The sequence below is a fragment of the Tripterygium wilfordii genome, chromosome 23 (genome assembly GCF_013401445.1).
Source record: "Tripterygium wilfordii isolate XIE 37 chromosome 23, ASM1340144v1, whole genome shotgun sequence".
NCBI lineage: Eukaryota > Viridiplantae > Streptophyta > Magnoliopsida > Celastrales > Celastraceae > Tripterygium > Tripterygium wilfordii.
In genome coordinates this window covers 11,806,488-11,823,005 of record NC_052254.1, presented here as the reverse complement: position 1 = coordinate 11,823,005, position 16,518 = coordinate 11,806,488, and the positions used below count along the sequence as shown (strand labels likewise).

The 16,518-nt window shown below is 38.1% G+C and overlaps 3 protein-coding genes across 4 annotated transcripts; 1 reads left to right on the top strand and 2 right to left on the bottom strand.

Annotated features, from left to right (window-relative positions):
- Positions 1–510: 510 nt before the first annotated feature.
- On the top strand, positions 511–4,559 carry LOC119992623 (adenine nucleotide transporter BT1, chloroplastic/mitochondrial-like). Its single transcript, XM_038839412.1, has 3 exons — positions 511–1,329; positions 3,546–3,707; positions 3,800–4,559. Exons 1-3 carry the CDS (start codon positions 781–783, stop codon positions 4,271–4,273), a joined length of 1,185 nt encoding a protein of 394 aa, XP_038695340.1. The 5' UTR covers positions 511–780; the 3' UTR covers positions 4,274–4,559.
- A 405-nt stretch (positions 4,560–4,964) lies between these two features.
- Positions 4,965–7,308, bottom strand: LOC119992624 (uncharacterized protein At2g34160-like). The gene is made up of 5 exons (XM_038839413.1): positions 7,098–7,308; positions 6,612–6,660; positions 5,901–5,963; positions 5,742–5,806; positions 4,965–5,247 (listed from the first exon to the last, which is right to left on the bottom strand). Exons 1-5 carry the CDS (start codon positions 7,206–7,208, stop codon positions 5,158–5,160), a joined length of 378 nt encoding a protein of 125 aa, XP_038695341.1. The 5' UTR covers positions 7,209–7,308; the 3' UTR covers positions 4,965–5,157.
- A 492-nt stretch (positions 7,309–7,800) lies between these two features.
- On the bottom strand, positions 7,801–15,141 carry LOC119992975 (cellulose synthase A catalytic subunit 1 [UDP-forming]-like). 2 transcript variants are annotated; one of them, XM_038839828.1, is made up of 14 exons: positions 14,871–15,141; positions 13,282–13,477; positions 13,034–13,209; positions 12,417–12,531; positions 12,120–12,306; positions 11,579–11,845; positions 11,112–11,457; positions 10,870–11,007; positions 10,654–10,779; positions 10,212–10,424; positions 9,858–10,122; positions 9,353–9,549; positions 8,903–9,253; positions 8,197–8,784 (listed from the first exon to the last, which is right to left on the bottom strand). In XM_038839828.1, the coding sequence occupies exons 1-14, from the start codon at positions 14,949–14,951 to the stop codon at positions 8,197–8,199; spliced, it is 3,246 nt and encodes a 1,081-aa protein (XP_038695756.1). In that variant the 5' UTR covers positions 14,952–15,141. The 2 variants fall into 2 exon arrangements, with proteins under 2 accessions (XP_038695755.1, XP_038695756.1); XM_038839827.1 differs by having other exon boundaries at positions 7,801–8,784; positions 10,654–11,007.
- Between the last annotated feature and the right edge of the window lie 1,377 nt (positions 15,142–16,518).

The window sequence follows — 16,518 nt, the reverse complement described above, 5'->3', positions numbered from 1 at the left end:
GTTCTTGAAGCTTGAGGCTAAAATCCAGCCGCATAAATCCCTACCCTACTCCAGCATAGGCCAGGGAAGAGAACCATGCTGCGTCTACTCCAGCCAATGACTAACCACCCCCCGCGGGGCTGCATGAGGAGCTGAGAGGTCGAGGGAATCAGATTTGAGCATGAGGAGTTTTTTCTTCTCTTTGGAGATGCTCTTTAGGAGGCATTCTATATGGAAAAAATACTCGTCCTGTTTGTAAGTCTGAAATAATTTTTTCCCTACTAATGGAGGTATTAGGGTGGTGATGGCCTTTCAAAAAGAACTTTATTTGTCTCACATTTTCTAATAATTATAAATAGAATTAATAATTTTAACCCAAAAAAATAAAATAAAATCCTAGAGCCAATAAAAAAAAACACTATAAAAATAATGTTAGAAATTTACAATTTTAACCTCCTAAAGACGATTTGAATTCTAATACTAATATATGCTTCCGTCCCCGGCTGCCCTTTCAAAGGTTCTCCAACACATAGCAGAGAGCACCGTGCTGCACACATATATATACTATCCACCAAACACAATCTAAAAAGAGAAAGAGAAGCGAAGGGAGATTCACCTACCGCGCTTCTCTTCTCTTCTCTTTCTAGGTTTTGCAATTTTTGTTTATCTCTCTTTTTCATCGCCTCCTTTATCGTATTCCTCGTCTAAAACCCAAATCTCTACCAGCAACCCATCTCTGTTCACAGCCTTTTCCCTCCAATAAACCCTGAAGAAAAAGTTCAACTTCAAGGATTTTGATTTATGGGTAGGAGACAAATTGAGTTGTTCGATGATAAACAAGATGGGTTTTTCTCAATTTGTAATTTGGGGTCTCAATGGGGTGTCCCAGATGGGAGCTGTCATCCCCCTGGAGGTTTATTTGCGAGCATCAATCAGATAGGTTCAGGGTTTGGTATTTCATCAAATTCTCCAGATTCTCGTGATAATAACAGCCTGAAATCTCTATATTCCAATTTGTATGTCAAGTATGTATCTTCGGCCGAGGGAGTTGGCATTGTGGGGGTCCCAGAGGAGGAAGGGGCTCTGAAGAAGAAAAAGGGTGGCCTCAAATTGAAGATTAAGGTAAAGAATATGTCCTTGAGGCGCTTAATAAGTGGCGGCGTTGCGGGGGCAATATCTAGGACGGCAGTGGCTCCTTTGGAGACTATAAGGACTCATTTGATGGTGGGGAGTAGTGGGAATTCTTCAACTGAGGTGTTCCATAATATAATGAAGACTGATGGGTGGAAGGGGTTGTTTAGGGGCAATCTAGTTAATGTCATTCGAGTCGCGCCTAGCAAGGCCATTGAGGTAATGGTTTCTCATGATTTTATGTTAGATGCATTCAGCTTTTATATTCAACATTTACGAATTGTTTGGATTCTTAATTCGCTGTTCAAAAGTATGACGAAGGATAAAAAAAAAGCTTTGTCATTAAATGCCTGTCAATGACTAACAATCCAACTATGAGTTCCCATTGCCTGTAGCTAAGCACATGAGAGTAGATATGTGCTCAGGTTTCACTCCTTTTGTTGGTTCTGTTTCACTTATGTCATCTCTTTTCTATTGTTTATGAACATTTGTTTGTTTGTTTGGGAATGCGGAAATTCAAGCCACGGAGCTGCGAAAATCCAGGAAATTGATGGTGATAAATTAAACTGAACACTTTGTTTTCTTGGTGTAGTTTTGTGAAGATTTATTGCCTTGGTAGTTCCTGGTGTCTGGTATTGTTACAAATTTGTTTCATTATCTCATTATCAGCTAAATTTGTATTATAGTGATCTGACTCTCAGTTTTCGAAACAACATAGTGATCTCATGATAAATTGATAAGCATGGCTAACCTTTGCCAATGCCTTGAAATTAAAATTTAGTAAAAAAATAGAAGTTTGTGAGTAAACGGGATATGAAAATCATAAATGTAAAAATTCTTGTGTAAATCTAATACTTTTTGTTAATTGTATATGTTGTTTTTAGTTTTTACTGTTGAAGAGCTCAACTCTTATATTGAATAGTTATATAGGAGTAGTGATATTTACTCTTGTAGTGCTTACTTCGTCTAATTGTGAATGATTTCAAACATGTCTTTACCTAAATTTTCATTTGCTTCTTCCCTCCCATAATTATTTGATAGTACCAACACTTATTTATTTACTTACAAATACAAGACACCTTTATGAGTAACTTTCAAGTTGAAGTGCAACCTAGAAGTCATAGATAAATTCCTGAAAACAGTCTCTCCACATATTATGTGGAGATAAAGTCTGTGTACATCTTGTTTGTCCTTGACCCCGCCCATTGCGAGAGCATTGTGCACGAGAGTTGTTTACATTTTACCTTACAAATACAAGACAATTTTGTGAGTAACTTTTAAGTTGAAGCCTGAGAATTACCTCTTTTGCCCAATAAACTTAGTTCAAAATATTGGTGTCAACTATAAAAGAAGATCACACCCTCACTCCTTAACTCACCCAAACTTGGGCATAGGAGGGTTTCTTAAAAGTTAAAACTTTTGTTGTAGCTGAGAGGTAAGTTGATAAAGCCATAGAACTGTGCAACTCTTTTTTCCCATTATTTTTCTTGTTAAAAACATTGCAAGGGGAGAGTGACCTTATGGCGACCTTCCTTCCCTTCCTGCCTCCGATATCTCAAACTCATTTCTTGGGAAAACAAGAACCTTTGTTAAGTCTTTCATACTCGCTGATCCAGCCTTGATGCATGCTTAACTAACTTGTGTCAGTGACAACGAATTGTACTTTGCTGAAAACGGTATTGAAATATGACGGCAGGCTCTTGGGTTGCAAAATCCAAATGTTCCTGCTTGGGTTTCTGGATTTTTATGTTATAATCTTGTGCTTGGGAGTTTGTGAGCCATGCTCAAGTGCTCTAGTGATGACATTTTTTTCTTGTCAATTAAGTCTGAAGTTCTGCTGTGTTCAGCGTGTTTGCTGACCTTACTCATCCATGTTTCCTTCCTCATCATTAGTGTCAAAGCCTTTATCTTAAACCATGTTGGGGCTCAGTTATGTGAATCCTTATGAGAAACTAGTGAGAAGAACACCCTGGCATTTTCTCATTTTGACTCATGTTCATTGTTGGACATCATGATCCTAAATGAAATAAATCGTGGAAATGAATATACATAGCGGATTCCTTTTGATTTTTCTCATAGACTCAAGTAGCCGACCCCAAACTATTGGCATAAAGGCTCAGATGATGATATGTTCATAGTTGGACATGGTTGGCCTCAAATTTCAGATGCCAAGGTTTTTTGTGTTTGGCTTTGTAAAAGCTAAACCTATTCTTCAGCCTCCCTTGGAGATGCGAAGAGGAGGATATTATTTTTATTTTATGGAATGCTGTTGGAATGTGTGATGCAGTAGTTATGGTAATGATATTTGTCTAATTGGTATTGAAAATAAAGCCATGGAACTTAATTTTGCTATACAAAGGAAATGTCTTGTTTCAGAAGTTTTATTCTGTCACATTTGTTAGCCTCTGTCTAAATGTTTCTTAATCTCTCTGCAGTTGTTTGTTTACGACACAGTTAACAAGAACTTGTCACCAAAACCTGGGGAACAAGCAAAACTTCCCGTGCCTGCCTCATTAGTTGCTGGGGCCTGTGCTGGAGTGAGCTCGACTTTGTGCACGTATCCTCTGGAGTTGATCAAGACTCGACTAACCATACAGGTAAAGCCATTGCTCGACTATGATTTGACTGCTTAGCTGAAATGTAAAAGTGTTTACATTACTCACAACTGTTGTCTTGCAAATTTATTCAGCGAGGGGTTTATAAGGGTATAGTAGATGCATTCGTCAAAATATTGCGAGAAGAGGGCCCTGGAGAACTCTACAGAGGCCTTGCCCCAAGTCTAATTGGAGTGATTCCTTATGCTGCCACAAACTACTTTGCTTACGACACATTACGAAAAGCCTACAGGAAGGCTTTTAAGCAAGAAAAGATTGGAAACATTGAAACCCTGTTGATCGGATCAGCTGCTGGTGCGATATCAAGTAGTGCAACTTTTCCTCTCGAGGTGGCTCGGAAACATATGCAGGTAGGAGCTGTTAGTGGGAGGCAGGTATACAAGAATGTGATGCATGCACTCGCCAGCATACTCGAACATGAAGGGATTCCGGGTTTATACAAGGGGTTAGGTCCTAGCTGCTTGAAGTTGGTACCTGCTGCTGGGATTTCCTTTATGTGCTATGAAGCTTGCAAGAGGATACTTGTAGAGGAGGATGAGGAAGCATAGAAGAGAATGGACAAAATAATGCTTCTCTGATGAGAATGGGATATTTATTTATTTTTTCTTCATCTTAATAATTTACTGGGGACTCAATTAAAGATAGTTTTTTTTTTTTTTTTTTTTTTGAGGTTACAACTGATAAGGCATTGACACTGAAGAATTTTGGGAATGCAGAATTGTGCATTATTTTGCTTCATCATGCCCTGTTTTCGCTGATGGGGTTTCATGTTTTAACTCTTATGTTATCCCCTGCTTCTTGCTCTAATTGATTACAAAAAGGGGTATATTATCATCCATTTCCTTCTGATTTCTGCAAAATCACCAATTGACAATGTACACAATCAGATTTGCCTGATTGACCAATTCAGCTGGTGTAACCATCCTACTTTCTTGATAACAATAAGGAGTTCCCCCCAGCTGTCCACTGGTAACTGGCCGAAGACCCCACAACCTCATGGACCAATTCCCGCAACCCCATGGTCCAAAGGCCAGTGCAGGTAGATAACGTAGAATAACATTCGCATATACTGGGTTGAACAATGGCTCATCTCGCAAATTGCAATAATGAACACCATTAGGAGTTGAACTCACAACAATTACCGCAATCAAGTTCACCATTTCAACCAATGACCCGTTGTTGTAACCATCCTACTTGACATGGTAGCAACCCCATTCCATGGAGATGTAAACAAGATAATTGTACACATCATTGCTTTACTTCCAAAAGCCAAAAACTTGGTAAACAAATTTGAATAGACTAAGAATGCATTGTTTTTTACAAAATTTCTAAAAATATCATCACTAACAAGCATAAAACTCCGATCAATAAATGTTAAAAGATGTTCGGAAGACAAAACTAAAGAGAACAGACTAATATTCTGGAGAACATCTCAGTTTTGCTCCTCGTTGTACGCAGCTTCCTCAGCAGCAGCTGCCATCAACTCATCAAACTTCTCGGTCTTACCCAGCAGTATTTCTATCTATAAAAGGGGCAAAAGAAAATAATTCAGCTGCTTCTAGATAAAATCAAGACAACAGCTACTCCAAATAATACGCCTATGACTGCCTGCCATAATCTAGAAGTGAATCCTTGGGCAATACTACTCCAAAAAAGAAATCATGACCAACAAAATTGAGTCCACCTAGCATCTAAGAAACATGTGTTTTGATGGTAGAATCTTTAACGAAGGGCAAGCATCATCAGCTGGTTAATATATATTAGAGCACACAAGTAAAATCGACACCAGCACATTTCAGTTCCAAGCATTTCCAATGCATAAGCCACAAATTCCATGTTTCTAAGCTAAATGCTTACAGAGATTTTAGATCATAATAACCCAGATCAAACTTAAGTTAATGCATGGAAAACCAATAAGGTGTAAGGTTACCACAGCCAAAGATATACACGATGCATGAAGAAATAAATGCTGCACTGAAGTACAGTTGTGTTTTACATGCTGTAATGAAGGTTTACCTTAGCTTTCTCAACAGGGCGTCCCCCTGATTCCTCCCTCATGTCAACCGTCGATGTCATGATCCCTGTATATTTAATCTATAAAGAAAAGTTCCCAATAGCTTCTAGAACAAAAATAATAAATCAAAAACAAAAATCACAGGGAAAATTAGGCCTCACTCTTCTCAAGTGCCAACCCATTATTCTTCAAGATCTCAGCAATTGTAACTACCGTAGCAATAGCTGTAAGGACAACATAAATGTAATTTTTCTAATAAAAACTAAAAAAACAATGAAGCACTACAAGATGAAATGTCTACACGGAACAATAAACATGTTATGATCTTCTGCAACACCAACCATGGACCACGAATTACTAAATATTTTGAGAATGGAACCAAACTTTACTAAGGCAACCAGGAAAAGCACAAAGAAAGGTTACGAAGGAAGCTGAGGATATGACCTCCAGCCAGTTAGTAAGAACTAAAAAGAGTGCAATATCAAGCAATTAACAACTAACAAGAAATCTATCAAAATAGGATTTTGATTCTTTGAAGATTCTACTATATCATCCATATTTTAATATCACTACTTTACTCATAAATCTAGTGCAAGCACGGAAAAAGCAATTAAACTGCATCATTAATTTTCTGACACACAATTAGCTCAGTAACTTTTTATCAACAACAACAATAGAATGACAAGATTAAATTATATCTCTAGCGCTCCTCTTGGAATTGAAGCAGTACCCAAATCAGTTCTTACTTCTTAGGATATTTCAGCACACAAAAAAGCAGTAAGTATCAACAGATAGAAAAGGGATCCATGAATTCATGTTTAGAGAAACTAGAGATGTATCGGTAAACCAAGGGGTGGCAAAAGAAACAATACCCATTCCAAGGGCAGAAAGTTCCACTTCTTTGTGTTGCTGCATGTATCTCTGCATGAACAGCCATAAAACATCCATGAAATGAATAAATGTCTCCCATTAGAAACTATGAATTTCTCTACATTACAAGAGATTGTGCTCGTGTGAGCGTGTATACAACATTTCAGCATTATACCAGATAGCACAAAAGTACACTGTAGGCCCAAAAACATGGAAAGTTCAGTTTCCACTGCCAGGGAACAATACTTCTACTAATCAATATCAAACATGACAAACATCCAAAGCAAATCATCAAATATTTATGACAAAAAAACTACAAATCCAGTGTCTGCTATTCAGAATGTTCCTAAGCCTTTATATAGAAAAATAAACAAAAATTTTCAGTTTTCTCAGCAGTCAAAAAGCGTTAAGTTCAGTCGTAAGATTACAAACGTAAGTTTCTAGTTACGCTAAATTGAAGAGTAAAGAGAGGGGCTCGAAGAGAGAACCTTGGCGAGATTGACGTAGAAGAAGAGGGGTTTCTTGGTGTTTGAGACTTGGATTCGGTTCTTCTTCCCATTCACATTCAAGTTGTTAATTCCTTCTGTGATCCCTTCCATTTTCTACTCTCTAGATATAGCAAAACCCTAATCTCTCGCTCTTCGACCTTTTCTTTCTCCTGTATCTGAAACACCAAACCCGTCCCTCCGTCTCCAGTTCGGCCCTGAGAATTAAAGAGTCGTTATCTGCTCCTATCAATATTTAACGGCGTCGTTTTGACGAACCCAGTAGTTTTGGGCTCCGCCCAATTTCAGGACCTTTATTTTGGGCCGAAAGCCCATCCGAGCCCAGTTCGTCAAACCCATGTAAACAATGAGCATTGGCTGCTGCCTTTGGTCAGCTGTCAGCCGAACCTCTTGAGTCTTGATCTCCCCTTGAAATGAAAGCTTAAATTTTTTCACACATGAACAGAACCAGTAAACCAATCCTCCGAGATTGAGAGTTCGATTATAAACTAACATGGCTATTTTTAAATAATTTACGCTAAAACTTGACCCAACTAACTTATCAAACAACAAATTTGCGCATACCGTCCAACCTGAATTTGAACTCAATGGAATGTCCAAAAAAAACACGTCTACTAAATTGTTCTCGGCTACAAAAATTTCAGTTCAAGAAAGTGACAATAATCCAAATAAAAATCCTTGGTATAATAAACTAAGCAATGCCATGGGTTCATCTTTCTTTCTTCCTCTTTGAAATAACTTAACTGGATGAGTAACCAGATTTTTCTATAAGATACAAATGACAATCACAAAACAGAATCAGCAAACGATCACACTTCAACTCAGAAGAACATCTATTGCGATTGTCCAAACAGAAAACACCTCATGACACACCACACGACAACAATGATGCCTGAATATAAATGTCTTCCGAATGTTTCAGTGATGGTAAGGTTACTTCTTTCCAAAAAATGTCCGTAACTGTAAATAATTCATGTGACTTCAGCATTTAAATGTCCTTCCTATATACACAACGGGCACCTTGGAGGACGAGATATATATGACATGTACTAAAACAAACCAGACTGATCCCAAAAGTGATCTAGCAATTTATTCCGCATTGGCCATTTGCTGCACTTTTCGTGGCATCGGAAGTAAAAGGATCAATCCGAACCCAGAGCAAGGAGAAAATCGAAGCAAGAAGAATAGACCACACAATGACAATTGTAGGAGTACGGTTTTGACGGCCCACTAAACCTTTCAGGAAGGGGTAGAGATGGACGACGACCCACAATGCAAAGAATAGCCTGCCAAATAGAGGTCCCCATGACTGGTATCCACTGTTGACTGCATACGAAATACCGGCCACAATACCCACCAGGTTCACGATGAGGACTGTGGTAGGAGGGATGAGAAGCGATGTCCATTTGAACACATAAAGCTCTGCGAAATCCCCATCCTCATCAGATGCCTTAGAGGTGACAGTGAAGTTGGTGTCAATGCCGGCAAGAACTTTCAGCAGCCCTTGGAATACGGCAAAGAGATGAGCAGATGTACCACCAATGACCCAAAATTGTTCATTCCTCCACCAGTCATCAATACTGACTCCACTCCACCTAAGCTCAAGAATACCGGTAGCAAAAATGGACACGAAGAGAAGAATGAACCACATGCTGGCATAGTTGCTTATCTGCAGAATCATAATAAAAATTAGAATTATCTGTGATAGCAGAAAACTTTTAGGCAAGGGTCACACATACAAATGTGCTCAAAAATTTCAAGTGAAGAGGAAAAAAATATTCACATACCTCAGGAATAATGAATTTTCCAGTGAGAAGGCAGAAAGCAGGAAGGATACAGTAAGCGAGCAATGGCATAGAGGTGAGGGGATAGACAATGGTATTGATGTAGGCTAGCCTCTCCAAGGGCTTCAATTTCCCATTGTAGCCATACCATATGGGACAATGCCTACTCAGAAAAATCTCAATCGATCCAAGGGCCCATCGAAGCACCTGGTTCAACCGATCAGAAAGATTGATAGGAGCAGATCCCTTAAATGCAGGGCGTGGAGGCATGCAATAGATTGAGATCCAACCACGAGCATGCATTTTAAACCCAGTTAAGATATCTTCAGTCACGGAGCCATAAATCCATCCAATCTGGTTGGTAGAAAAAAAGTTTATTTAACATATACACAAAACACAATTGGCCTAAACAGGTACTGCTAAATAGTTAATGCCACAAAGCAGTTAACTAACCTCTTTTCCCCATTCAGTCTTATCTTCATATCCGCAGCTAATAACATGGATTGCTTCTTTTAAGAGGGTAGCAGAATTGGTTGTAGGTGGAATGCCTCCCTGTTCCATGAATGTCGCTGCAATGAAAACTGGAGACTGACCAAAACGCTTCTCTAAGCTTTTCTGGGACATAAGAAGAGACCTATCATCATCGTATCCTGCATAGCATATGAAATGCATTTACTAACACAAACAAAAAAAAAACTTTTCTGTCAACATTATCTGGTTTCACCTCAAATCTTGCGTGGAAACATGACAAACCCCAATTTTAACTTCTTAATTAAATGCGTAAATCATGAATTGCAGCTATTGGACTGATGTTAATTGACAAAAACGTAAAAACTAACACGCTATTAAATTCCTAGAGCACATGCAGAAGCACAATGGGCCTTCTCCAAATTTTACAGTAAAGAGGCCTGTAAACTGGAAGAGAGACAAGGAAGAAGAACTTAAAATTCGCACAAACCTTCAATGCCATCCTCAATTTCTTCCATATTGAAAATGGGAACGGTTGATTCAGTTCTTTTCATTGCCCTCTTCTTATCAATGTACTTCTTATTGCCATTTCTTCCCTTCTTTCTTGAACCACAACAACTCTTGACTATAATATTTGGTTCCAAATCCTCCTCTGTTAAGACTGGATCATACCCATAAAGAGCTTGCCTGTTGAAACAGCAACCAGTTCCCACATAGACTGGACCTTGTATGCCATCCAGCCCCTTCAAGTTGATCTGCAAAAGAAAACAACACCACAGGTTTCTAAACCATCAAATGGATAATGGAATATTTTCAGAGTTATGATAAATAAACTGAGACTTACATCAAAGAAAACTATATTGCGATTAGCATATCGATCATGCAAGTCAATGCCATCAAAACGCTGAGGGAACTGTACATAGCAGGTTTTCTTTCCATATGCAGGATCCATCATAAAACACATAGCTTCTTTAAGAGCTTTACTGTTATTGAAGTAGTGATCACAATCGACATTCAAAAGATATGCACCATTTGTCAAGACAGCTGAAACTCGAATCTGTATCACAATAAACCCGAGTTAGATAATAATTCAACGAATCAGCAATATATTGAACTTCATGCATACAAGTACTTCAGCTGGTAATCAATCCGTCAAACCAAAATTTATGCACGAGGACAAGAAGCAAAGCACCAACTACATTACTAACAATGGTTGATGCAATTAACATTGCCAAGCCTGTCAAGAAGAAGAATTTAAATAGGAAAAAGTTATAAGGATAACAAACCAATGCATTCATTGCTCCGGCTTTTTTGTGATGTTGGAAACCAGGTCTCTTTTCACGAGAAACATATACAAGTCGAGGTAGCTCATTACCATCGGTGTCAAGTCCCCCACTATGACCTAAGAACACCTGTTTAGACCAAATCGTAAAACAAAGAGGAATTAAACTTCTATTAAAACACACAGAAAATCCTGATAGTACTGACGAATGATGATTTACCTGTATCATTCCCGGATGATCCCTTGGATTATTCCCAGGCCAAGGAGTGCCATCCTGCATTGTCCAGCCTTCTTCAGGCATCTTCTGAGCTTTGGCGACAAGGGCATTGATCCGCACCTTAAATTCTTCGTACTCTCTCTGTGAGACAAAAAATAAAAGAAAAGTAAGAACGATAGAGAATATCACAGATACCGACTTGAGCCATTAGAGGAGCAAGGTTAGCATCAAATATATCATATCACCTTCATCGCACGGCGCTCTTTAACAAAAGAGGGTTGTATCTTATCCTTTAAGTAATCAATCTTTTGGGCAAAATAAAATTCAGGGGCTCTAGGCTCAATGTTATGTTTCTTGCAGAAAGGAACCCATTTTCTTGCAAATTCTGCAGTCTCAGAAAGGGCTTCAAAAGTTAACATAGCCGACCCATCGTCTGAAACATAGCACGAAACTTTGTCCACAGGATAATCCACAGAAAGTATAGATAAAACAGTATTGGCTGTCACAAGAGGAGGCTCCTTGAGGGGATCCACTGTACTAACAAAGATATCCACAGGGGATAACTGTGACGGCTCCCCTTCTCGATCATACCTGCATGATAAGAACTACGGTTAAATCATAATAGTAGTAGCCTCCATCCAGCTCATGTTCAAATTCCTCATAGGTGCATTACACCATCAGCCATAAGGAAAAAAAAATAAATTAAACTAACCGTAATGCAAGTCTGTCGAGGTAGGTCTCACGATTAATAGGAGACCATTTTGGAAACTGATCCAGAAGCCAGGATATGGCAAACCAAATCTCACAGATAACAGAGATTAGCCACAAAGGATACGCATCATTCACGGGGTGAGTTATACGATATTGCATGAAGAAACCCAAAATGATAAGCCGGAGAATGATGACAACACGATAGGGGGTCAAGTGAGATGAAGGAATAGGCACCACACGGCTCAAGGGTAACCGGGGGTCATCAGCCCTGAAACATACAAACCAGAGAAGCCCATGTCAGAAGTGCTTAGTTGGCAGCCTGGGGAAGAAATCATTACACACAGAACCCATCATTCTGTGAATCAAAATTAGGTCCCTATGCACAAACAGATCTTAAGAAATGCAAAACAAATTTTGGGCAGAGGACCAAAGAATCCCATGACCGACTCGCAAGCAAAATGACATAACTTTACGCACGTATAACATCTAACAACTAACTTTGAAACAACCAAAAAATAAAAGCTTTCATAGAAAAATCTCACATTTGGAGTTCTTCTCCATTTGAACCAGTGCCTTCTATATCACCCTTTCCTTCAGAATACTTATTGGTCATCTGCAACATATTCTTCTCCTGTTTGAGTTTCCAACCTTCAACTCTTTCTTTCCAATCAACATTCCCAAGACCATAAGAATTTAAGTCCTTTGATGGGTCCACAATACGCACAGGAACTGTAGTGAGAAATGGAACAACCAAATGATAATTCGAACGAGATCTCGAGCATACAAAACCTAGCTTGAGAACTCTAAGTAAACAGAAAGGGGGAAAAAGGAATTACTACCTGGCTGCCTTGGGTCAATATAAGGAGATGACTGACCATTCCTCTCAGCAGTACCCAAAGGACCCGATGTAGTTCGCACAGACTGGTTATCATGGGTGGGAATTTCTCCAGAAATCTAAAACAACGGAAATAGTAGTAAGAAGAGAGTTACTAAAACAAACACTACAAACTGCATAAATGAACTCGCAAAGTGTTGAAAGGGAAATGCAACATCATTTAAGCTACAACCCACAGCTCATCTCTCCTAAGTGCTAAAAGGGCACATTGTAGTTCTTTAACCAAGTATATCCTCAAATTTAACCACCACCCACAAGGTGAATAATAATGCCTTTTATACGTTTTATCCAACCTATACTGTAACCAATAAGTTTTAAGTATATTTTTCGAAAAACAAATATTAAGTGCTTTAAGCCTGCATTGCTTGCATATACATTGAGACATGATCAGACTAATTTGAAGTCTCAACCAACTACACAAAGAGGTTATCATTTCCCGATATCATCCAGGATAGTGCCTCAACATGAATCAGGACAAATGCATGTCAGCAAGTTAAAAAAATCTCCATAAACAGAGTAATACGCATGAATATGTACAGAAAACCATTATACTTTCCTTACCACTTGCCCATTGGTGAGAAGAGGAATTGGCTGCTGAGATTCATGTCTAGAGGAAGAAGCAAGATCTTCACCCTGCCAGTGGCGTCTAGCCTTGCTATTATCATGGGTATAATTGAACTCATTCTCTAGGTCATCGATGTCCTCCTCTTCATCATCCCCTTCCACACGAGGACTCCCTGAAATAGCAGATGTTTAAACTTCATTTTCTGGATACACAAATGAGTAAAATAAACCAGTAAAAATGTAACCTTTTTGCCGTTTATATCTGGTCTTGCATTGAGGACAACACTGTGTTCCATCCTTCCTCTCATACTCGTAACAAGGCCGGCAAACTGGGAAGGCACACTCATTGCAAGCAACAAAGATGTCATCAGCTGCTGTAAGTCCAACATTATCACCACAGATCTGGCATATCTGGCCATTCAAATTCTTGAGAGGTTTGGGCTGCATTTAACACAGACCACAAAAGAATCAGAACTCTAACAGCAAATATTAGAGCATATTTCAGGGCTCATTATTGCACTCCAAATGCTCATGAAAAATAAGCTTCAGACTCGAACATAATGGATGTATTGTCAAAAGTCTAGGCACTCGAATTATAAAATTCTTCCAATGCACAAAGATGTTAGTCTAACGTATTGTTCTCAGCCAGTAAACTCCCTATTTAATTAGACAGATCAATGATGAGCAGAAAAAATAGATATAAGTAATAGATATTTTCCATAAAGCTTGGCATCAAAACTAAATTACAGCAACAAGCAAAACTAACCATGACGATGAATGAAACAGGTTAAGAAATAGATTGTTTACTTTAAATCCAAAGAGAGGAAGAATCTTAAGCGACAGTGCACAAATAGTCAGCTAGCTAATCTAAGTTGTCAACCTATAGCTCAAGTGAGCTCATTCTCAAAAGTATTTTACAACAAGAACCTAATTAGTGACATATACTAACAAATATAGTGCCAATTCAACAAACCACAGTATGTAATTTTCAAATGAACTTGGATAACTATGTATGTTTAACGTAAAGTAGACCTCATCCCCCATGAAACAGAAGTTGAATCACAATGACAACTGTGATCTCTGTTGTAATACTAATACACTTGATCGAAAGCAACAATAAGCTAATTACAAACTCACCTCACCAAACAAAAAGAGAATAGGTGAGGCATTCAACTATCACTAGTTCAGCTATCAAACTTTTTGTCATTATTCTTATACTTAAAACTATAAACAAAAATCCAACCGTCATCCACACAAGAAAGTTTCCAACAATAAGAATAACGAGATCAGAGATTAGAGGATCTAAGCACTTAAACCCACTAATAAAGACCTAAAACTTGCATAACATACCCACAGAAAAATTGTACACACTCTCGAGAGTCGAGTAAGAGGTCACTGTCGCTCAGTTACAAATACCAGCGATCCATACAGAAGAAAAAATATAAGTTCCATTATAAATACTTTTATACACATTCCTAAAGAAGGAAGATCGAAGTATGGGGCATGACAGTCGATTGAATCCACTAAAAGTAACAAACTTCTGAGAAATCACTTTGACATAACCAGATAAGGTAAGCTGTTGATATAACCGATAACACTAATATAAATTACTAAACGAGCCAAGATCAACTAACACCGACAACCCAATTCCCAAATCGAAATAAAGAGACAAAATTTTGGCTATGAAAGTTCACTGTCACTCAATTTACACTCAGATCTATACAGCAAAACGGCACAAATAAAAAAGCAAAGAACACAATGAGAACATAGAAACAGATAGCATCAAGCTTGAGATCAAAATCAAAATGGGCAGTGCTAGAAAGGACGGACGAACCCCACTATCGGAATCGTGACGAATCCGGACAAGCTCGTTCGTCCGGTGCGACCCGGCCACCATACCCGCATTTGCCTGCATGGTGTTGCTGAATTCACTGTTTTCACAAGACTAAGAACTAAAGAGAGCAGATCTGCTGTGAGAGAATAGGATATCAACGATTAAGACTGAAATCGTCGCCCATTCAATACGCCATCTCTCACACTCTGTTTCTCCTTCCAGCTATTACCAATCTATCAAGCTATCATCCGCTGATGGCTTGTCTTTTTATCCTTTTTTTGTGTTATTTTATTGTCTTTTGGTATTCTCAGGATGTAATGTTTTTACCGGTTAGTTCGGTAGTAGGATAACTAAACCCAGCTCGGCTTGATGTGAGTCCGCCTTGGCTTCTATTTTTCATTTTTTTCCTTAGTTTTTATTATATTCACAAATAATTAAGATTAATTGATACAAGCGATATTTTTGAATAGAGAATTTGATTCATTTGTTTTGATATATTATTGTTGAAATTTTCATCCCAAATACACTAATAATAGAGTTGTCCAAATTAACAGTTCGGATCGAATCTCTCAACCGCCCGAACTGATTGATCGGTTATCATCAATGATATGTCAATAAGGACAGATCGAAATCCCAAAAGACCGACCAAACCATCAATAATCAACTGATTGATCAGTTATTTTTATAACAAAAAAATGGACCGAAACCAACCGTGAACACCCCTAACTAATAATATGAGTCTGAGCCTACAATGCTTTATTTCTCTTAACTGTCACAGTTAACAGTACTTGAGTCCAAAAAAAAACAATGTTTACATGAAAATGAATAGGTTTTGTTTAGATCGATGTGTGATTATAGTCTTCATAATTATCTCCTTATTATAATAATATAAACTTAAACAATTAATATGTGAAAAGTTAAATTGGGAAAAAAAAATGAAAATAACACTTCAACTACCAAATCCCTTTTAATATCATCAATAATTGTCCTCCAACTTTATTCTTTGCATGATTAGATTTAGAATTTTTTTATAAAATGGAAAAATAAACTAATTTCTGACATTTCACAAATTTGCAACGACTCAATGAAACTCCATGGCTGCAACAGCTACTACATCACTGTCATATTCAACGAAACTGAATGACACACTACGTACTACCACATCGCCAGATGATGCCGTGTAAGAAAATGACTGGTTAAAGACGAGCCCAGGTTTATGTTTTAGACTATCAAACAGCCAATGAGATACCGACACGCATTAGGTTGCACGGTTGGTGGGTGGAGGAGTCATAGTTTATTGCAGAAGACCGAAATTTGTCTTTGCTGTTCTACAGCCTGTACTTGGAGTTACCGGATATTGTCGGTAGCCTTACGCTTCTTATTCAAGAGTTGCTGAATAATACGTTCTATTTTATTTGTAATAAATATAAAAAAAAAAAATTGGTGTCGGTGGACTCGACTTTTAACTAATTAACTTTGCATATAATTTTTTTTGCTTTAAATTACAAGCTCACCATTTCGTCCACCGGACAATTTAACTTAGAAATGGCAAAACTCTAGCCGGTTCAAATGATTTGAATTTGTCCGACCTAAAGTTTGTACATGAATTATATATTCGAAATCTTGATACAAACATAAAATTTTTGTC

Bases quoted from the DNA above. Each gene is read 5' to 3' on its own strand.
- LOC119992624 (XM_038839413.1), bottom strand. From the start codon at position 7,208: ATGGAAGGGATCACAGAAGGAATTAACAACTTGAATGTGAATGGGAAG. The intron at 6,661-7,097 runs GTTCTCTCTTCG...CTGTTCATGCAG, and splicing joins TCTACGTCAATCTCGCCAAG to AGATACATGCAGCAACACAA. The intron at 5,248-5,741 runs GTAAACCTTCAT...CCCCTTTTATAG, and splicing joins GCCCTGTTGAGAAAGCTAAG to ATAGAAATACTGCTGGGTAA.
- LOC119992975 (XM_038839827.1), bottom strand. From the start codon at position 14,951: ATGCAGGCAAATGCGGGTATGGTGGCCGGGTCGCACCGGACGAACGAG. The intron at 11,008-11,111 runs GTGATATGATAT...TTTGTCTCACAG, and splicing joins AAGAGCGCCGTGCGATGAAG to AGAGAGTACGAAGAATTTAA. The intron at 9,254-9,352 runs GTTAGTTAACTG...TCTACCAACCAG, and splicing joins AGACTGAATGGGGAAAAGAG to ATTGGATGGATTTATGGCTC.
- LOC119992623 (XM_038839412.1), top strand. From the start codon at position 781: ATGGGTAGGAGACAAATTGAGTTGTTCGATGATAAACAAGATGGGTTT. The intron at 1,330-3,545 runs GTAATGGTTTCT...ATCTCTCTGCAG, and splicing joins CGCCTAGCAAGGCCATTGAG to TTGTTTGTTTACGACACAGT. The intron at 3,708-3,799 runs GTAAAGCCATTG...AAATTTATTCAG, and splicing joins AGACTCGACTAACCATACAG to CGAGGGGTTTATAAGGGTAT.